Source organism: Eleutherodactylus coqui, chromosome 2 (assembly GCF_035609145.1).
Source record: "Eleutherodactylus coqui strain aEleCoq1 chromosome 2, aEleCoq1.hap1, whole genome shotgun sequence".
Lineage (NCBI taxonomy): Eukaryota > Metazoa > Chordata > Amphibia > Anura > Eleutherodactylidae > Eleutherodactylus > Eleutherodactylus coqui.
The window spans coordinates 13,782,435-13,805,447 of NC_089838.1; the positions used below are offsets into that span (position 1 = coordinate 13,782,435).

Sequence of the window (23,013 nt, forward strand, 5' to 3'; positions counted from 1 at the left end):
AGAGGGCGATCTGGGATTCTCCTGTGTGTCCCAGAGAAGAGATGACATGCACTTCTCTTCATGCTATCACCCCTTTATCAGTCTGAGAACATATTTGCTCACTGGCATATACAGAAAACGAATGAGAAGATGAGCACTTTCTCCTCTAATCACTTCTCTATACCCGGCAGATGCTGCAATCATTGCTGACTTTGGCAATGTTTTTACAGAAAAAAAAAATTACAACTTTTTCCCCTTACACAATGATTTTAACCCTTTGCAATCCAATTTTGGATTCAGGGTTTCCTAGGGCATTTTCACTTTCTGACATTATACAATGGCGCCACCTGCTGGCAAGAGCCAGTACTATGGTATTGGACACACAGGAGAGTCCCCGACAACATGGCGGCCAGTAATATACAATAAGAATACCCTGCCGGATGTCTTCCGACATTGAAAGCTGTACAGCCTTCAATCAGAATGTCTTCAGACGTCAGACAGTGGATTGGAAAGGGTTAAATATTGAAAACATAAAAAGAACAAAAAACTACACATATTGGTATCACTACATCCATAACAACCCGGACTATAAAACATGACATTATTTATCCAGCACAGTCATCGATGACTTCCTGCACCTGGAAGTGAAGACTTAAAGAGACCATCATATACTTTTAACCCTATAAACTAAGGTTATGGGCTGAAAGTAGGTAACCCGAGGGGTAAGTAAGTTTTATATTTATCTCTCCCATCGTTCCCCCTGTGTGAGCGCTGAAATCTGTCGTTGCAGTACATTGAGTGGTACTACTAAGTAGTCCGCCTGTTAAAAAATTTGAATGGGTGAACTACTAAGCAGCGCCGCTCAATGCATTAAGCAGGGTCTTCCAGCGCTCACACCGGGGAAATAATGGAAGAGGTAAGTACTTGGTCTCAACGGGTCATCTAGTCTTAGCCAATAAGCTTAATGGGCTAAAAGTAGGTGACAGATTCCCTTGAAGTTATGGGGCGGGGCCTCTGACTGATAACCACAATAAAGGCCATTTGTATAGACATATAGTAGAGTTTGCTACAATGCCGACTTGCTCTTGTACGCACCTCGATAGCCGGATAGTGCCATTTAAAGTCTAGAATTTCATGGCCAATCACTGTGCAGAAAACCGTGATATTTTCTCCCTTCTTTACGATGCTATTTGAGGCTGTAACGGTCACTGTGAGTTTATCTGTCGCTATAAAAACAAAAAGACCGAGAAAGATGTACAAATGACTTTGCATAAAATACAATCAACAGATTTGATCAGAATACCTTAATCCGACCCTAAAACGTAGTCGGTTATGCAGCAAAGACGATCCCGGATCTTACGAATGATTGGTCATATGTGGCATTCTTCAAGATCGGCTAACTAGAAGCTCTAATTTTTGCATCCAAGGGGAACCAGATTCTAAAGTAATTTCAGAATTTGCCTTGTTAACCCTTCAACTACCACCCATTTTTTGGGTTTTGTTTTAATCATTCTCACCTCTCAAGAGCCACAACTTTTTTTATTTTTCCATCAACAAAGCCATATAAGGGTTTATTTTGCGGAATGAGTTGGCTGAGCACTGTGACCAATCACTGTGACCAAGCTGTCATTCAATAGCTGAGTTCTGCCTCTGATTGGTCACAGTGCTCAGCCAATCAGAGGCAGCCCTTTCAGCAGGCGGGGATTTTTAAATCGCTCCTGCTGAAAGCACTTCAGAGCAGTGCAGGAAGAAGACCCGGCTGGATGCGCCTGAGCCCCGGCAGCTGCAGAGAGGTGAGTATGTATATTTTTATTTATTTTTTACACATTTTAGAGATTTTTTTTTTCAGGGAAAGGCTTTCTATTTAAAGGCCTTCCCCCGAAAATCACTGCAGGGCTTGCCGGCAGCCCATTGCTTTCAATGGAGCCAGCTGTAGTGCCGGCTCCATTGAATTCAATGGGAGAACATCACGCTCCTCTGTGACAACTGTGCCAGATGATCGCGATCTTCACTGTATGTTCTCAATGGGGTCGCCGCTGCAGTGATTTTTGGCCCCATTGAGCACCAGGTGAAACCCCTGGATGTGACAGCATTCCGGGGTTTCACATCCAAAAAAGTCGGATGCCGCAGTTACTTGCGTTTTAAATCTGCTGCCCTATATTTACCGCTGCACATTTTTGGGTGCATTGAAACCAATAGGACACCGGCACACTGCAGTGATTTTTAGGGAAGGGCTTTAAATATAATCCCTAGCCTAAAAATGATCCTTAGCTGTAGTAAAAAAAAAAAAAAAATATATATATATATATATATATATATATATATATATATATACTCACCTGTCTGCCGCTGCCAGGGCTCAGGTGCATCTAGCCGTCACTTGCTCTCCCTGCACCGCTCTGAAACTTTTCAGCAGGCGTGGATTAACAATTAAGGGAGAACAAGAGGCGGCTAGACACGCCTGAGCCCTAACAGGGGCGAACAGGTGAGTATATTTTTTTTACTACAGCTAGGGATGATTTTCAGGGAAGGGCTTATATGTAAAGCCCTTCCCCGAAAATCACTGCAGGGGTTACCGGCAGGCCATTGCTTTCAATGGGGCCACCAGCAGCAGCTTGAAACCCAAGTTTTTGCTCTTAAATCATAGCAAACTTCAGTAGAGGGCCTGCTCTCAAGTCAGAAAGCTTGTAAGCTGAGGCACCCTTAACCCACGGTATCACTGTACTGCAATACTTTAGTATTGCAGAATATTATATTTTTGATGTTCACATATTAAGCGCTGCCACAGGCAAGCCTTAATATTTTTGAATACATGGAAGCCCTGGGAGCCTTTACTAGGGAGTGGTTGGGTGTAGGGAAATATAAGCCGGGTTCTCATGTCAAATGTGTGAGTAGGTTGCACGATGTGTTGATGGTGAATAAGCATATGTTATAAGGCATTCCATGAGGTAGACCAGCAGGTCATAGTGACTGTCAGTGACCACCAGAAGAGTGCTGCCTGTAGAGATAGAGAGAAAGTGCTGAGCCTGATATGGCCAAGTGAGATGCAGTATGGTCTTCTACCCAAGTGGCTGTGGTATTGGCAAATTTTATCTGTTTCCAGTAAAGAGTCATTCTGAACAAAAATTCTACCTCAGTCTTCTTATTACCAGACATCAAGAATGAAGGATACGGCAAATGTGACTTTATTAAATTTGTGTCCGGTAAGGGCGTGATCACATCAATCCAGATGCTCCGTTTTGAGCCTGTGATGCAGATCCTGCATGAAATGCTGGACATAGAAGTCCTGCATGCAGGACTTTTTCATCTGGTACACTTCCAGACAGGGTATAGAGCACCGAGTTTGCTTGGCAACATTCAGTTCCACCATACATCTGAACCATTTAGGCCAGGGGATTCCATATTCTGGCTCTCATAACGAAACAGGGAAATGGAATCCCCAAAACAGATGTGAATGGGCCCTTACTCTGACCTCCTGATGATTCTTGCAGAGGCCACAGATCTGGAAGCCATATACCTCCCTAGAATGCTAGGGCACAAAACCTTCCATCCAGATTGGCAGCACTACATGAACCTCCGCTGACAATCTTGGAACAAAAGCAGGATGGCAAAATCCATAGAGGAGTTTAAAAGGGGACTTGATGTCTTTCTGAAGAGGAAGGATATTATAGGTTATAAATCTTTGGTTAATTGTTAATCCGGGTATACAGGGAGGTAGGAACTCTTAGGGGTTGATCCAGGGATTAGTCTGATTGCCATTAGGGAGTCGGGAAGGAATTTTTTCCCCAAAAGGGCTAATTGGCTTCTGCTCTTGGGGTTTTTTGCCTTCCTCTGGATCAACAACACAGGAGGATAGACAGGCTGGACTAGATGGACACTGTCTTCATTCGGCCTAACGAACTATGTTACTATGTTACGATGTTAGGATGGAGACCTATCACTAAACCATCCCTATTCCAACTATTGATTTTAGCATTTTTTGGCACTATGGTTTGGCACTACCTCCCTACCTCCTCAGCCCCATTAGCACATTTTCTAAATTACCTGAAGCCTTCTAATAAATGACAAAAAAAAATATCTTCTATGCGGCTACATTTTCTGGAAACATAATACCGTTTTACTTTACCTGGTATGGTGTAGATATAAAATGGTCCCAAGTTAACTTCAATCCCATCCAGTAGAGCTTTACAATAATAGTTGGTATCATCAAAATGCCCAGTGAACCCTTTCTGGTTGTCATAAGGATATGGAATGTCAACACCGGTAGCCTTCTCATGAAGAGTCACTATGGTGTTAGGGTTGGTCACACGGCAGGGAATTGTGGTTTCACTCGTCATGGGCACAAACAAGAACGTATCAGTAGAATTGATCGGCAAAAATACCATAGCGGGGTCTTTGTGATAAAAAGAAAAGCAGATGTTATACAAGAAGCTATTCGACTTTGGGGTCATTCTTTCACCAAAGACAGCATGACTTATCTAACCTTTGGCGATCATCCATACTTGATTGTACATATGAAACAAACTGTCAACCATGCAATGCATATACAGAATGGGTCAACTGTCTGAGCAGGGAACTATCCTCTGTGATAACAACCTCTTTAAGTATTTGGATGATAGTAGGACTAAACTTACCCAATGCAATGCTCTATGAAATACAATATGAAAATGCAGTTCCACAGAGTCCCCCCCATTCTAGAGGGTCCTCAAGAACTGGAATCTTAGAAGAACCTTAGAAGTGGAGTAGGAAATCATGATGGTCCACTGGGACCCCACTGATCCAGAGACGTAGTCCTTGTGTCCAAAACGTTTGACAGCAGTGGTTCCACATGAACGCCACCACGCTATTCACTTTATTGAGAATGGCTGGACATAGCTGAGTGCAAGTGCTTCACATCCTCTAGCAGTCCCACTAAAGTGAATAGGATTGCTGGAGATTGCCAAGATCTTCAACTCAACTATTTCTGGCAGTTCTCATTGACGTAAATGGACAACCTCTTTGAGCCACTTCTGGCCATGTTCTTCTCTTGTACTGGTGGTATCTCACTGTTGGGCTCCACAATGATCCTGTTATATCTTCATATTTGAGTAATAGAATTTGCATATGCATTTAAGGAACGTTTTGAGAAATGTACTGTATGTGTATAAGGGATGTGAATACTCATACCGGGTACAAAGATGTAGATGGAGTTCAGCTCTGGTTTTTCGTAGTGATGTGAATCGTTGTACATACAGGTGTACAGTCCCGTGTTCTCCCCGGTCACATTCTGTAGGGTGAGTGTATTAGTGAACGTCTTGTCATTGTAATCCAGCACTGAATCAATGAGATAGTCATCATGCTTCCAAACAATGCTGGTTTCTGCTGAACAATTTATTGAAAAGGAGCTGAAGAGACTGAGGGTAATTTCAGATTGGCTCTCATTGATGTCCAGCGAAGAAGCCGTCCACGAGAGAATCAACAATCCTAGATAGAGAAAAGGAATCTATATTGGTATTCAATATATATGCTCTATCTATCTATCTATCTATCTATCTATCTATCTATCTATCTATCTATCTATCTATCTATCTATCTATCTATCTCCTATCTATCTATCTATCTATCTATCTACCTCATATCTATCTATCTGTCTATCTCATATCTATCTATCTATCCATCTATCTCCTATCTATCTATCTATCTATCTATCTATCTATCTATCTATCTATCTATCTGTCTGTTATATCTATCTGTCTGTTATATCTATCTATCTCATATCTATCTATCTAATATCTATCTATCTATCTGTCTGTTATATCTATCTGTCTGTTATATCTATCTATCTATCTATCTATCTAATATTTATCTATCTATCTCATATCTATCTATCTAATATCTATCTATCTATCTATCTATCTATCTCATATCTATCTATCTATCTAATATCTATCTATCTAATATCTATCTATCTATCTCATATCTATCTATCAATCTATCTCATATCTATCTCATATCTATCTATCTATCTCATATCTATCTATCTATCTATCTCCTATCTATCTATCTATCTATCTATCTATCTATCTCTCATATCTATCTATCTGTCTATCTCATATCTATCTATCTATCTATCTATCCATCTATCTCATATCTATCTATCTATCTATCTATCTGTTATATCTATCTGTCTGTTATATCTATCTATCTAATATCTATCTATCTATCTATCTAATATCTATCTATCTATCTATCTATCTATCTATCTAATAACTATCTATCTATCTCATATCTATCTATCTATCTATCTATCTCATATCTATCTATCTATCTATCTATCTCATATCTATCTATCTATCTATCTAATATCTATCTATCTATCTATCTATCTATCTATCTATCTATCTATCTATCTATCTAATAACTATCTATCTATCTCATATCTATCTATCTATCTATCTATCTATCTATCTCATATCTATCTATCTATCTATCTATCTATCTATCTATCTATCTATCTATCAGTCTATCTCATATCTATCTCATATCTATCTATCTATCTATCTCATATCTATCTATCTATCTATCTATCTCCTATCTATCTATCTATCTATCTATCTATCTATCTATCTATCTATCTATCTACCTCATATCTATCTACCTCATATCTATCTATCTATCTATCTATCTATCTATCTATCTATCTATCTATCTATCTATCTATCTATCTATCTAATCACAGCAGCCCTGTAAAATGACCGGCATGTTTATTACTAAATTACTGGAAAATATATGATTGGTTTTAGTCTTTGAGCGACGAATGCCACCTCTGACTGTAGTTGTATGTAATACCTGTAAATAGCTGTAGAGTCATCATCATCTATGGTTCTCGGCCAGGACTCCAGCTGTAGAATCCTGTACAGAAGGAAAATAACAACAGAACTTTAGCTGTAGAAGCAAAACAATCATAAAAATGCAATTTGTAAGCTGTGAAAACTGGATTTTAAAATATGGGTATCTACAAAGATAGCTTGAAAAAAGTCCTTGAAGTGGACTGAAACATGTACATCATGGGAGAATAAAAATGTGTATGCACTGTATACGTCTGAGTGTGCTGCTCCTTTTATGGGGTATAGAAAGATAAATAGCTGATAAATAGGTTCCCCCTTGGCCTATAAGAGATTTCACCCCGTTACCAGAGTCTGAGAGGGGCGCATTATTGGGATGTGAGAAGCTGAATTATCGTATTGAAGAATTGCCACCACCTGGGCCATTCAGACCAGACTGCTAGGGGGTGTTAAGACCAGTGGATGTGTGAGGGCACACAAGGTAACCGGGCTCAGGATGCCCCCTACAGACCACCAGTAGAGAGGAGCGTCTGACCAGAATCTTAGGAAGTGTTGGGACCAGTGAATGAGGGCACACAAGGTGACCGGGCTCAGGACGCCCCCTACAGACCACTAGTAGAGAGGAGTGTCTGACCAGACTATTACAAGGTGTTGGGATCAGTTTATGTGTGAGGGCACACAAGGTGACCGGGCTGAGGATGCCCCTTACAGACCACCAGTAGAGAGAAGTGTCTGACCAGACTGTTAGGAGGTGTTGGGACCAGTGGATGTGTGAGGGCACACAAGGTGACCGGGCTCAGGACGCCCCCTACAGACCACCAGTAGAGAGGAGCGTCTGACCAGACTCTTAGGAGGTGTTGGGACCAGTGAATGAGGGCACACAAGGTGACCGGGCTCAGGACGCCCCATACAGACCACCAGTAGAGAGGAGTGTCTGAGCAGACTATTACAAGGTGTTGGGATCAGTGGATGCGTGAGGGCACACAAGGTGACCGGGCTCAGGACGCCCTCTACAGACCACCAGTAGAGAGAAGCATCTGACCAGACTGTTAGGAGGTGTTGGGACCAGTGGATGTGTGAGGGCACACAAGGTGACCGGGCTCAGGACGCCCCCTACAGACCACCAGTAGAGAGGAGCGTCTGACCAGACTCTTAGGAGGTGTCGGGACCAGTGAATGAGGGCACACAAGGTGACCGGGCTCAGGGCGCCCTCTACAGACCACCAGTAGAGAGGAGCATCTGACCAGACTGTTAGGGAATGTTGGGATCAGTGGATGTGTAAGGGCACACAATGTGACTGGGCTCAGGACGCCCCCTACAGACCACCAGTAGAGAGAAGCGTCTGACCAGACTGTTAGGAGGTGTTGGGACCAGTGGATGTGTGAAGGCACACAAGGTGACCGGGCTCAGGACTCCCCCTACAGACCAACAGTGGAGAGAAGCATCTGACAAAAATGAACAGCTCCAACTGTTTCATTGTCTGCCATCCAGAGACAGGTGGAGCCATTGTATCTCTGTGTCTGAACCATTTCCAGGCACTTGGTTGAAGGACATTTGGTCTCACGGCGCTCACACCTATCGTCACCTATCTGACACCTCAATTTGCAGTCGTGTTGTGAATGACGATGCTGGACTGCTATGGAATGGAACCTGGTTGACTTCAGTGATGGATCCAGGTTTAGTTTGGTTGCTAACAATGGCCATGTTCATATCTGGAGACCTTGGGGTGAGCACCTCAATCCTGCCTTTCCTAGTAGTGGTACGAGGAACAATGACAGCTCAGCGATATGTTCAGGATATCCTGCAGCCACATGTGTTCCTCTCATGGCGGCTTCCAAGAGGCCGCAGGATAATGCTTGGCCGCACACACAAGGGGGTCACAGGAATGCCTCCTCAATGAGCGTAGATTGTACATCAGTACTGTAGATATCTATCTTACCATATGGCTATTAGAAAAATTAGATAGATAGAATAGTCTGCTAGTGTAGATTGATACAATCGATAGTCAGATATTTGATGGATTAGGTAATAGAACAATACTGTAGACAGATATTTAATAGTAAGATAGATAATTGGATATTCTGCAAATAGCATATAGGTCAATACTGTAGGTAGCTATACTATAGTAAGATAGATAGATGTGATATGGATAGATAATGAGATCCCTGGTGTGTTCCTCCTCACACAATGGTCTATTTCAATGTCTTTCCCACACAGTCCGCTCTGCACATAACTGCTCTTTCTCCGCATAATGATCCCTTTCGTTCTCTACAGAAATATTTGAGAAAGTGGAATGAAACATAAAGTTGTTAACGGGAGGAAAAAAAGAAGGAACCTAAGGACGTGTTTACAAAAACTGCATTGTGCTGCTGCTCTAGGGTTCCGTCAGGAAAAGGCACTTGTCTTCTCACCGCAGCAGGAGGCTACAATCTGGACCAACATTGTCTTTAGGACAGCGATGGAGATGGGATGTGAACAATGCAGCCTGGGGATTTAGAAACATTTGGTTTGTCCTTTAGGTGAGATGTCTCATCCGTAGATGCCTCATGTGTAGATGTCTCATCCGCAGATGCCTCATGCGTAGATGTCCCATGCGTAGATGCCTCATGCGTAGATGTCCCATGCGTAGATGCCTCATCCGTAGATGCCTCATGCGTAGATGTCTCATGCGTAGATGCCTCATCCGTAGATGCCTCATCTGAAGATGCCTCATCGTAGATGTCTCATCCGTAGATGCCTCAGGCATAGATGTCTCATCCGTAGATCCCTCATGCGTAGATGCCTCATCTGAAGATGCCTCATCCGTAGATGTCTCATCTGAAGATGCCTCATCCGTAGATGTCTCATCTGAAGATGCCTCAACCGTAGATGTCTTATCCGTAGATGCCTCATCCGTAGATGTCTCATCCGTAGATGCCTCATCCGTAGATGCCTCATCCGTAGATGCCTCATCCGTAGATGCCTCATCCGTACATGTCTCATCCGTAGATGCCTCATCCGTAGATGTCTCATCCGTAGATGCCTCATCCGTAGATGCCTCATCCGTAGATGCCTCATCCGTACATGTCTCAACCGTAGATGCCTCATCCGTAGATGTCTCATCCGTAGATGCCTCATCCGTACATGTGTCATCCGTAGATGCCTCATCCGTAGATGCCTCATCCGTAGATGTCTCATCCGTAGATGCCTCATCCATAGATGCCTCAGTGGGAAGCCATATTGTTTTGGAAGCACAAACTGCTTCCATGCTTCAGTAACTACACATCTGATTTTTAACCCCCAAACAGTCACACTAAAAACCTCCTGAAAATGTCATTTTTTTATTGTAGATTTTGAATTTATGTCCCATGGATATATATTTGCCGCAAAACTCAGTCGCCTGAAATCCATCTTTAACCCTTTAATGACATAACTTATTTGAGCTTTAAGGACCAGTAAATAGTTTCCCCTCTTGTATTCTGGGACATGTTTTAGTTTTTCTAGACACCAATCTTGGGTACATCTAGTGTATTAAATAATTTTTATTATTTTTTTTTGCTTGGGTGGAGCAATGGGAAAAAAAGTTATTTCACCATCGTTTTTTGAGATTTTATGGTGTTCAGCATGTGGTGTGAATGTTATGTTTCCTTTATTCTAGTGGTCATTATGACTTTGGGGTTCTGTGCCCGGCCGACCGATGATCAATTCCTCTCCAGCCCTCCTATACGGGTTCAGGGTTGGAATGTAGAGAACGGAGAAGCTATTTGGCACTGACTTCCCTATTCAGCATTCATTCTCCTGATCACCAGAGTAAAACTGCCTGTAGGACAAGCCAGGAGAGACTCCCTCCTTCCTCTGTCCACAGCCTAACTGCTCTGTGAACACTTTGCAAGCTCCTCAATGGCTGTCTTCCTTCTTGGGCGGCCTTCACACGGACAAGAAAATTGTGTAAAATTTGTGCATTTTGAGACACACAACTATGAACCGCATTCTTTTAAATGGGGTCATACACATAAGGGCAGTAGCAGCAGCCCCGTTGAAAGCAATGGGAGAACTCTGTGATCTTCTGCCTTGCCGAGGATTCCCTTCATCCATGTAGTGATGTGAGGCTGTTTTGCCATGAAAGCTCCTCACATCCCTGGGTGGGACGCGTGATATGAGAGCAGTATTCATGGCACTCGTCAGTATGAGGTTAGCCTAAGGACTGTATCTGTGACACTGCAGTATACCAGGAGAGACTCCAGCTTCAACCTCTGTTCTGCACCAAACACCTCTCTCAACTACTACTGGGACAGGAGGGCACAGGAGAATCACAGACGACCTACATTGTCTACTTCTCTCCTTGCTGCCCATCCGCTGCAAACAGACTGTAGTGACAGCAAAAAATTCCCACTCTCACTTCAAACAGCTGTAGCTCCACTTCAATTGTGGCTACAGTCATGCGTTTGATGTCATTTTAAAGCTAAGACTCTTAGCTGTAGTCACTATAGAAACAGAGAAACAGCCATTAGAGGTAGAATGAGTTCTGTTCATCAAAAATTGGGAGTCGAGATGCTCATAAAAACTAAATCTCGATCCGGTGGACTGAACTCATCCATGTACTACTATTACAAGGTGGGTTATTCATTTGAATGGCTGCCATGTAATAGCACAGGGGAAATGTCTGATCCAACATGGCTGCAGAAATAATCTGCACAGATCCCGTGCAATAATTGACATACGGTGCAGAATTCATTGTAGCATTTCCTTCTCCTTTAACCCTTTCCAATCCACTGTCTGACGTCTGAAGACATTATGATTTAAGGCTGTACACCTCTGATGTTGGAAGGAGTCCGTCGGGGTTCTCTTACTGTGTATTGCCCACCTCTCTGCTGTCGGAGCCTATCCAATGTGTCACCTCATGCAATACCGGCTTTAGCCAGCAGATAGCGCCGTTGAATAACGGCATAAAAAGAGTAAGCCCCCTAGGAAAACCAGGATACAAATTGGATTGGAAAGGGTTAAATGTAATCTAGTGTCATGGAGAGAATAAATAGCTCTAAGAGTGCGGAGGAAGATGGAGAGCATGCAGAGGAGTGTTGACACACTGACTACTTCATGAACATTGTGCTTCACAGCAAAATGTGCGAATTCATACTGGAAAATAATTATCTCCAGATCAGCGAAGGAATTTGAGTTCTGAGCTGAATGGCTACTGTTCATATATAAATGGCCACTTTATTACAGACTCGCATCTAGCAGTGCGTTGGACCTCCTCTGGCCTGCACAACCTCAGCAGTTCATCCTGACGTCCATTCACAGGCATCGATCTCCTATACATTGCTGGGATGCTCTTGTCCCTGTGAGGCAAGTATCATACGGTGCGATATTGGTCTGAGAAACTCCGACCGAAATCATATTTTCAAAGATGGGATTTTTATGCGAATGCGCTGAAAATCGTGGTGACATCAGTGTTCGACCCCACGGCAGAATATCGCTCACGATATTCTGTCCACCCAGGGACACTCAGCCAATCCACCAGACAGGGAGAAAGTATTACCTACGCCTTTGCCTTTGGTCCACTATCTCCCAAATATGCTGGTTCCTGGGCCCTGTTTTCAGCATTCTGATATGGTCACTGCACTTTTCTGACTACCTGATGCACACCATGCCTTGGTCGAGTCTTAGACTACCAATGCACTACATCTTCTCTCTGATTGGCCACCGCTGCTCACAAGACATGCCCTAGGCATGCCAAAAGCAGCCTTAAGTGCCTCGGACTACTGATGTGTTCAGACATTTTGAAAATGAAGCAGGGTCCGGGGGTAGGCTGGCCAGGGAAGTGGCTGGACTAGGATATAATCGGGGTTGTCCTGCAGAGCCATCTGGTTGCACCCTTCCTCACAATGCCCCCCGGGATAGACCCCATCACGCTGTTGTTCCAAACAATCTTAAAGTCTCTATTTAACATTAGGCAGATTAAACTTCAGTCGAGCAACAGGCATGGTCTAGGCATGTGCGGGGTAGAGGAGTGCAGCGTTGGTGACCCTGAGACCCAATGTCAACCTTCCTGCCTAACCAGTGGAAATGGCTTCAGCCAATCATCAATCACTCAGAATCGCTAAGTGAATCTTCTCCCAGCATCTATCAAACCCTGTGCCTATGTCCAATCAACGCCTGGGGTGCGGGCTCCTGTGACTGTCTCCTCACACTTCACCCTCTCTGCCACTTCCACAACCAAAAAGCCTGCAAGAGAAAGCTTATATCTAATTTCAGTCTCGGAAGAACAAGTGATTCCCCACTTAGGCCTCATGTCCACTGGACAATTATAATTAAAAAATCCGCAGCGAATGTCCCGCACGTGTTTTCCACGGCCATAGGGATGCATTGGACACCCGCAGGTAAGTAAATACCTGCGGATGTCCTTTTTCCCTGCCGCGCGGATCGCACGGGCGGAAAACCACCCGCAGCATGCTCCATTTTCTGCATGTCTTGCGGTCGGACGGCTCCCACAGGCTTCCATAGAAGCCTATGGAAGCCATCCGTATCCGTGGCACACCCGCAGCTGAATTTCAGCTGTCCAGCACGGGAGAGCAGGAGTTTAAAAAAAAGGGTGCACGGCGCATGCGCGCAGCACGCTTCCGGCAAGCCGAAGAAAGAAGATCCGCTGCGTCCGGACAGGTAAGAGAAGTCAATTTTCAGGCCTCATGTCCGTGGGAATCAGATTTGCACTCTCTTCTTGTTACAGGAAAACCCAGCCATCCAGTAGCATTGGGGCAGCTCACTCCTCATAAGGCTCTCTGCTCTTTGCAAAGACTGCTGATTCACATCCAAGCTGCCTTTAATACCAAAGCCAACAAATAGGAGCTCCCTCCCTGCCAGTCCATAGCAACAAAGTTAGAGTGATGGTTCTAGAAGTAACATACATAAAGTCCAGCAATAATATGCATAGCTATATATGTATGGGTATTTAACCCTTTCCAATCCATTTGGGGGTTTCCTAGGGACCTTGCTGTTTCTGCCGTTATACAACAATGCCATCAGCTAGCTAAAACCAGTAACTTCATGATGGGATGTGTCAGAGCAGCCAACAGAATACTGTAAGTATATTCTATCTGACGTCGGAGCTGTACAGGCTTTAATCATTATGTCAGCAGATATCCGACAGTGGATTGAAAAGGGTTAATCCCTTACATTAACCCTTTCCAATCCACTGTCTGACGTCTAAAGACATTATGATTGAAGGCTGTACAGCTCCGATATCAGAAGACGTCCAGCAGGGTATTCTTACTGGCCATAGATTACTGGCCACTCTGTTGTCACATACTGTAGTACTTGCTCTAGCCAGCAGATGGCGCCATTGTATAATGGTAGAAAGAGAAAGCCCCCTAGGAAACCCTGAATCCAAAATTGGATTGCAAAGGGTTAAAACAGGACAAGTCCTCCACAGAAAGTGACGCTCTTTATAACCACTCTCCGCTCCAGCCAAATGATGAGGATCCTGAACTGCTGACCCCCTCCATCAACTCAACTATATGAGAGTAGTTTTTTGACTCTGAACAAGCCCTTCTGGTTCCATCATGATATAAGTGCGTTTTCTGAATCATATCCTTTATTACAGTCAGGAAGCAAAACTGATAACTGAACCTCCAGACCGGCGTAAATATTTAGTCTATCACTCCTCTCGTTCAGTAAAACTTATTTACAAGGTCTTCCACTATTTGTCATCGCTGTTTTCCCAGCAGCTTCTCTATCTCCCTACTGGGCCAATGCCTCCCACCACAGCACCATGTGGTTCGAGACCCTTTTATCTACTTAAATCCAAACAGATTTTTCTTGGCTGGATCATCCTGTAATTGCAACATCCCGTCCTTGAGGTCTCCAGGCTCTCATGACATGTAATTTATTCATAGGACTGATTAGCATCAGTCTTTTTCCCCTCTGTCTCCCACTCCACACATGTTCTATGAAGTAACATAGCCCATGTACCCCTGGAGCTTACGGTCTCCAGAGACTGTAAACAGCTGAGGACAAAAAGCAGAGTCTTTAAATATGAAATCGAGAGGGAACATAATCCCGGGAGAGTCAGACAAGTCAAACAAAAATATACCTAAAAAATGAGTTGCTGAAGTCTGTCTCTTGGAGAAACATTTACTGTTGACTTAACCGGAGGGACCAGAATGCTGATTGTAGCATTAAATGAGCTGCAACAACAAAGGGCATTAACAACGGAAGCAATGGTGGAGTTTGTGGTCAACCGTAGACAACAGCAATGCCACTTGTACTTTGCAAATAAATACATTGGAAGATGTGTATTACCCAAAAATGCAAACAAAAACATTCCTTATTGGTAGTGAGGGGCGGGCCTAGATGACATGGAGCCTCGCAGCAAAAATTTGTCACTGTTTTTGGCACCGTTGCACATCCCATAAACTAGACAGTGCTCATCCCTCATCTGGTTTTCCTCTCATATGAGATACCGTATATATCACCTCCCTATTCTGCACAATGGGGCAGAGTTACTAAGCAAACTACTAGTGTACATGCCGTGCACCAGATTTATTATGGCTTTTAGACCCATTGGGGCATGTTTATTCTGGGATACGTTGTGCATTTTTTGCTCAATCAACGTGGACAGATTTACTATTGTTTTGTGTTTAAAAGAGCAGATGTTACATCTCTTAATCCTCTTTCGAAAAAAGTGTTGTGTATATAGCCGAGTTTGAATGCAGTGAAGTTTTAGAGACTTTTATAATGTATCACGGCTGAGACCCCCATTGATCCCAAGATTGGGGAGGAGACTAAATGGAGAAGTGGTTGCCCATGCATGGTGCCACTCCATTCATTTTCAGTGGGACTGCCAAATGCTTGTACTCCATGAGCCCCCCCATTAAAATGTGTGGAGTGGCACCATGCCTGTGGTGACTACCACTCCCTTCAATGTCCATGTCACTGCAAGTGTTACCATGCGATGGTTGCTGGTCGTCTTGGGGCAGCGGTGTGCGGGGTCCCGTGATCGGGATGCGTCCCCCCGGCTTGTTGTCCGGCTGCCGGGGGCGCGGGTGCCTGGCCGGTGTGGGCGGCATGGTGCTTGTGGCGTGCGGCACCATGCACGCCCACCTGTGAGTGCAGGTGCCGTGCACAAGATCCCTTTTATTATGTTCTGTTGGGAGTTGGCTGTCTCCCTCTCTCCGCCCCTGGGCGGAGGCTTATGTTTAAAGATTGGGCAGAGACTGGCAATCACTGCCAGTTATTGGTTTCCCTCAGTGTGCTATCTAGTCTGCCTCTGTTGGTCTCCTGCTTCTGTCATCTTGTCCGCCAAGTTTTCCCATCTGCCTCAGTTCTGCTTAGTATTGTTCGTGTTGGTTATTTACATCTGCCTTTTCTGTCAATATTCTACCTTTCCATCCAGGTACGCCAGCGTCCCTTTTTCGGTCCCTAGTGAGAGTAGGGATCGCCACCCAATTGCCCGCCTGGGGTTAGCCAGGAGAAGAGGCAAGTAGGCAGGGACAGGGATTGTGGCTGAGATCTAGGGCACCCGGGCTGGCGTCTCAAGGGTAGTATACCGTAACAGCGAGGGGTTAGTAATACCCCTTTAAACTAAAGCTCTGGACTTTAGCTCTGCCCCTTCCTCACATGAAAAAATTCAGAAGGAGGGAGAAAGCAGCAGGATGATATAAAATGCAGAGAAATGTGTCACAGACTCAGAGCAAGGCAGCAGTGTGACACACTAGCATGGACAAAGCAGGCTCTTAATGTGGTGAAGGTCGTTGGACAACAGGCAACTACTTCAACAGTCACATCCGCTGCTATTCTTGTGGCCACTAAGAGGAGCCCTATTACTACTGGGGCCATTGACGGAGGCACTGCTAATATTAGGGCTACTAAGGGGGGGGGGGGGGTAAGTTACTGTTGTGGCCACTAAAGGGGGCACTATTACTATTAGAACCACTAAGGGGAGGCACTATTATTATTGGAGCCACAGAGATGGAACACTTACGACTGGGGTCACTAATATAAGTTGGGGCCACTGAAGTTACTATGATTTGGGGGCACTTTTATTAGTTGGGAGCACAATAACTTTGTGGGACCACAGAGGGGGCACTGGTACTATGGGGCAATTACTTAGAGGTTCAATAGGGGTAGCATTAGGGCATGAGTAGGCCGCAAACCATTTGTGCATATGTATGAAGGCCTCAGCAGCCAGTGCCTCCGTATTGTGGGTATCTGTGCCTGGTGCCTCATAATAGGGTGGTCAGCAGCTGATGTACAATAGAGGAAGCATTCGTGGCTGGACCTTTAGTAGGAGCCTTAGAGCATAGTGTGATAATATAAGGTTTGGGACAGCTAATTGTCAGTTTATTCATACATTTCTAGGTGGAAAATGGAGGTAAAATCATGCATTGGGATAAGCCACCTCCAAACCACATTCCCTTTTACTGTGACTGGTATTTTTTGTTGACAAAGGTGGTGATCCTACAGGATCCCCAAAACATTTTCAGCCATTAGTCCTCAACTCATTGTTAGCCACCTTACTCCATATCAGTGCCAGCCGTAGAGCTGCCATAACCGTATCGGCTACAGAAGCCCCTCGAAAGAGTCAACCACTTATGTGTCTTCTCTTACACATGGCGGACAGCTCTCTATACTTTAGTCAGGCAGGTGAGTGAGCCTGTGCATCCCATTCAGGAATAGAAGAAACTCATTGATCATGTCTGTGGCAGTTCTTTCTGGAAGAAACAACTCAACATGTAACGGCATAGATTACGGTGGCATTGACATTGCCAGATTGGCACGTTTCTAGGAAGCTGGCACCAGCTCATCCACAAATTGAGACTCCACAGGGGTTTGTTCCTTGGCATAATTAGGAAGATGGAAATGAACAGACTGATGGCAGGAACATTTGTTAATGAGTTCAGATAAAGAGAAGTTCTTCTGGACTCCAGCCAATGGGATGGCAAAGTCAAACTTAGTGCTTGAACTTCAGATAATACTCAGCACTTGAGAAGACTTCCCTTTCATCTTCTAATCCATTGTAGTACTTTATGTCAGTTGTGCTGCTTTGTGGCCGCCGCTACGTCCAATTAGTGTTAAATTGTGATTCTGAACAATTTCCCTTTTTACAATTAGAAGGGATGTCCCAAGAATTGTACGAATTAGTTTCTTTACGAAAAGTAGGACCTCAGCAGCAAAGATGTGTTAATAATTACCCACAGGGCCACCTTCTGCTACCCACAATGGATGGCTTTAGCTATGGGCAACCCATGTGGTTGCACAGGGCACTGGCCACCAGCTTATAGAGGGAGCACCAGACGGATGTAGGCTAGGAGCGATCAACCCTCTCAGGTCCGCTTGGCCAGATGATCTTCTTCTTCTGTGTGGCAGTGTCATGTAGACGTGAATCCTCCTGGCTCTGTCTCTTCCCCTCTGTTAACCTACAGTTCTGATACTGTATTTATGCTATGAGCTTGGTTCTGGTGCCGTGTTTATGTATTGTGTTTGGGTGGGATGCGCCAAAACAAACCTAAGCCAGGGGATATCATGAAGTCATGTGCCTGCTAACGGAATGGGTGCTTGCTGTATATTTTCCTTGGTTATAATTGCTGATTGGATTCAAGAGGTTATGGGAGGACCACTAATATGCACAGGAACTATCCAATCTGGACGACCCCATTACTGTCAATTCTTATCCAAGTAAAGTAATAGCTACAATAATAAATGCCTAATTTGATAATTAACCAAATCTAAACTTGGTGACCACTAATCACTTCCCGCTTTATGATGTTTGAAGCAGGGAAGACAGCCAAAGTAGCACAACGCTTGGGAAAGTACTGCAGCTCCTTCGCTCTAGCAGAGGTTTCAGCAGACCCCCTTAGGCTCCCTGTCCACGGCTGTGACGGAATATCGCTATCACTGCAGAGGATTGCGGCAAATCACGGCATGCCGCGATTTGAATCCTGCGAGCTGAGAATCGCTATGATTCTCCGCTCGTGGACGTCGGGGCTGCGCTTTCCATAGCAATGCCATGGAAAGCATTAACTGCGTTACCCACAGCTGGGTTATCGCCACGGATAACGCAATGAGCTATCGCCCTAAGACATGTTAAAAGTTTGTGAAAAGTGCAGTTACTCTTTAATAAAAAAAGGTAAATAACGTTTAATAAAGTTAAAATGAAACCAAAAAGTTGCAAAAGTAAAAAAAAATTCACATATCTTACTATAAAAGAAAAAAAAAAACCAGTCTTGATTATCGGCTTCATTACAGGAAGGTTTACATTTAACTAAACGTTTTAAAACCTTCTGATGTGAACTTTCTCAACTCTCTTGACGATCCCTGCGCGTGTGTTGGGAAGGTATCAAAGTTTCAACTACATGCCCACCAAAGAACCCCCTGCTCTCTAAGGGCTAATGCTCACATCCGGATTTCCGTGGCGTGACACGTGCCGGAAATCGACGGCATTTCACTGCAGCTATTAGGTTCAATTGAACCTAATAGCTCAATGTTCACGCTGCAGAATTCCGCAGCATGAAATAACCCGCGGCATGTCCTATTTGCTGCGGGAATACGCGTGTCTGCCTTCCATTATATTCAATGGAAGCCGGCTGTCACGCTATACTTCCACTTTAGCATATGACACTGCCAGCGCGTAATGCGCTGTGCTGCGCATGTGCGCTGGTGTGTCCTGCGGGATCTGCGCAGCGGATCCGGAGGTGAGTATGGGGTCTTTCGGGGGTGCCGTGATGGACTCCGCTGCGGTATTCCACTTGCGGAGCCTGTCAGTGCCGCGGGCATGAGCCCTAACTAGTCGGCGAATGATATTTTGGCCCATGTAAATTCTCCCAACACTTCGTTTAGCGGTACCAAAACTGAACAACAAGTGAGCAACAGTAGCTCTGTGTTCAAGCGCACAACCGACAATCACTTGTAGGCTTTGGTGAGCGACTATTCCGATAGGCTTCTCAACCGCAGTGTGAATGTACCCCTAGAGGGGCAAGAACACCATGAGACTGATGATGGCAGTGCAAGAAGAATAGAAGTTTCTGACACATCAACAGTTAGTAGAATAAAAAGTTTCCACCCATAGTAGTAAATGCCCTCTATATAGGATGAGATCATTATATACATGGGAGGAGAACCCCAGGAGAGAGAACGACAGCACTTCAACAGCCGCCAACTGTCCTTAATCTGCAGCAACACCGGGAGACCTCCTGCACACGGGCGGATATTTGCTACAGAATCCACGGTCGGCGTCCGCCCCGCGAAACCGCAGCAAATATCCGCCCGTTACTTCCTATGGAGACCCGCTGCTTCCTTACACATCAGTGGAAATCAATTGCGTTTTTTCGTCTACGAGTGGAAATCGCAGCGTGCTCCATTTTCATGCCGGCTCCGCACGGACGGAAGCTGTCCGATCTGCTGCCCATCCGCAATGAACATTGCAGACAGGTCGCTGATTCCGTGTCGTTGTCTGGCGACGGTGCAGCGAGAAAAAATGTATTTATTTTTTCAAAATCTGTACTGCTCATGTGCAACAGCGAGCCACGGGGTCCATCCGCAGCACAGAAAAGACGGCGACAGCAGGTACACACGGCTGCCACTGCTGCCAGAGCCGGATTCCGCTGCGGGATTCTGCATCCGGCTCTGCCATGTGCAGGCGGCCTTAAGGCCCTGTGCTTTCACATAGCGGCGATAGTTGCTCACTGAGATATCTTCACAGGACAGGTGATACATATCTGGTGGCTGGGGGCACCACCACACGTGGGACCAACTGCTCCTCTCACTTCTGTAGGACTGATGGAGATTGCCATCGCTTTACTGTCTCCATAGACAGAGAATGGAGTAAAGTACTGGTGTGGAGTGGAGCTGCAATACCAAACACAGCCTGTGGACAACAGTGGCACTGTTTCCTGGTGAAAGCAGCCATGTTTTTCTAAGCTAGTATGCCTTTTCCTTTTGCTCACCATTAACTGAATTGATGGGGTCTTGCTTTTATAATGAAAGCAGAGATGAGTCTGTTCAATGGCCACTTCCCAGATGGACAGCCGTATCTGATACTGCAGCCTCTAGAGACAACCCCTTTAACCAGACCTTTCTCAGTGCCGTTTTACTTGGGTTTTTGGATACCGTCTTTGCTAAGGATGACCCTCAAGCTTCCATCAAGCTATTAGAATTCATTGGGTAAGGCTCTGAAGTAACTAACTGGTAGCTGACCGTCCGGAGTGTCTTCAGGGTGTTCTGCGCCCCATCCCAGCCTATAAACAGGGCGCAGCCTTCACCCGTGTGAATTTATTCCAACCCGCATGGGAAAAAGTCAATGGCGCAGAATTCATTGCAAACAATTTCCCAATGAGGAGCGGGGTTGTCAGCGCCGGGACGTAATGTTCGTCTTACAGGGTAGAGTCCATAACACTTCCTCCAGTCTGCACTTCTAAGGAAACGTATTGGCAGATCGGCGGGTCTTTGATGTGTTTATCTCCAGCCTGTTATGGCAGCCAGGCCCAGCATTGACGTACAGTAGATGCTGGAGTAATTAGTTCAGAGGGCTGACATGGGAAAGTGGTTCGGGGTAATATTACAGCCTCTATGAACGTGTGACTTGTTTCCCAAAGTCCCTGACCATTTCCTGCATACCATATGTTACATCCCGCCTGGAAAACTAACATGCTGTCTATGAGACGCTCTGCATTTCATTACCTGCGGTGGGAAAAATGGAAAAATGGAGCACGTCAAAAGAGGAGCAAACAACTGCTGAAAGACACATGCAGTCCCGGTCTTAAGTTAGATGGCGCCCTATGCTGAATTTTTTAGCGCTATTTTTTGTACTGCTAGGCAGTCTGCCTGTATTCTGCTTGTGAGGAAAGCAGCAAGCTGGCAGCATAGAAACTGTACCAGAAACCAAGCTTATAACATAAATACAGCACCAGAACCAAGCTAATAACAAATACATAACAAGAACAGCTTAATCAATAAATACAGCACCAAAACCAAGCTTATAACACAATGAAAGCAGCAAGCTGGCAGCATATCCACACCAGAACCGCACAGTGAATAAAAACTGTACCAGAAACCAAGCTCATAACTAGAGTTCAGCGAAGTACTCTGGCGAGCTTGATGCTCGTTCGAGTATTAGCGTACACGATGGTGCTCATTACTCGAACGAGCATCAAATCGTGTTCGACCCCGCCCCAGCTTTTGGGTCCTTCCTGCTGTGACGTGTCTGTTTTGGCCCCTCCCTGCAACACAGCGCACGTCATTGGCAAATTTTTTGTCTGGCAGGCAGGGGGGATAGAGAGAGAGAGAGAGCACACACGAACCAAGAAAAAAAAAGCCCTGGACCCAGCGTCCCACATACAAAAATGTTCGAGTCTCCCATTGTAGTCAATGGGGTTCGTTACTCGAGTAGAGCTCTCGAATTTTACCAAAAGCTCGACTCGAATAACGCAGACCCGAGCATTTGGGGGCTCGCTCATCTCTACTTATAACATAAATACAGCACCAGAACCAAGCTCATAACATAAACACATAACAAGAACAGCTTAGTGAATAAATACAGCACTAAAACCAAGCTTATAACACAATGACAGCAGCAGAATCGATCTCATAACATAAATACTGCATCAGTGAATAAATACTGTATGGAAACAAAGTTTATAACTTAACTGCAGCACCATAGCCAAGCTCAGTACATAAATATAGCACCAAAACCAAGCTCAGTACATAAATAAACCACCAGAACCAAGCTCAGTACATAAATATAGCACCAAAACCAAGCTCAGTAAATAAATAAACCACCAGAACCAAGCTCAGTACATAAATACGCCACCAGAACCAGCTCATAACATAAATACAGCATCAAAATCAAGCTCAGTACATAAATATAGCACCAGAACCAGCTCATAACATAAATGCAACACTAGAACCAAGCTCAGTACATAAATACAGTAGCAGGACTAAGCAATTGTGTTGTATGGGTGCAGATGGGTTGATAGTGGCACCTTGGAACATCAGAGGGGAGGAGATAGAGTCAGGAGGAGGAGGATTTATGTAGCTCCACAAGATGCTACCACACAGAGGAAGCAGATCATTTGGCCGGGTAGACCTAAGGTGGGGTGATCGCTCCCAGCCTACATCCACCTGGTGTCTTCCCCCTACAACCTGGTGGACAGCTCCTTGTATGACTGCACTGGTTGTATGAGCTGATCCCGGCCAAGGATACAGGCAACCAGGTCTGGCAGGACAGATGGAAGTTCAA

The 23,013-nt window shown here is 44.8% G+C and overlaps 1 protein-coding gene across 2 annotated transcripts in view; it reads right to left on the reverse strand.

Moving 5' to 3' along the window:
* Positions 1 to 23,013, reverse strand: part of PDGFRB (platelet derived growth factor receptor beta) — a 111,545-nt gene that overhangs the window by 50,292 nt on the left and 38,240 nt on the right. For both annotated transcript variants that reach the window (XM_066590386.1, XM_066590385.1), the window contains exons 2-5: positions 6,808 to 6,870; positions 5,146 to 5,442; positions 4,106 to 4,372; positions 1,075 to 1,205 (exon numbers count right to left, since the gene is read on the reverse strand). In XM_066590386.1, the coding sequence (XP_066446483.1) occupies positions 1,075 to 1,205; positions 4,106 to 4,372; positions 5,146 to 5,442; positions 6,808 to 6,835 (723 nt within the window). In that variant the 5' untranslated portion in view covers positions 6,836 to 6,870. The remainder of the gene's footprint in view (positions 1 to 1,074; positions 1,206 to 4,105; positions 4,373 to 5,145; positions 5,443 to 6,807; positions 6,871 to 23,013) is intronic.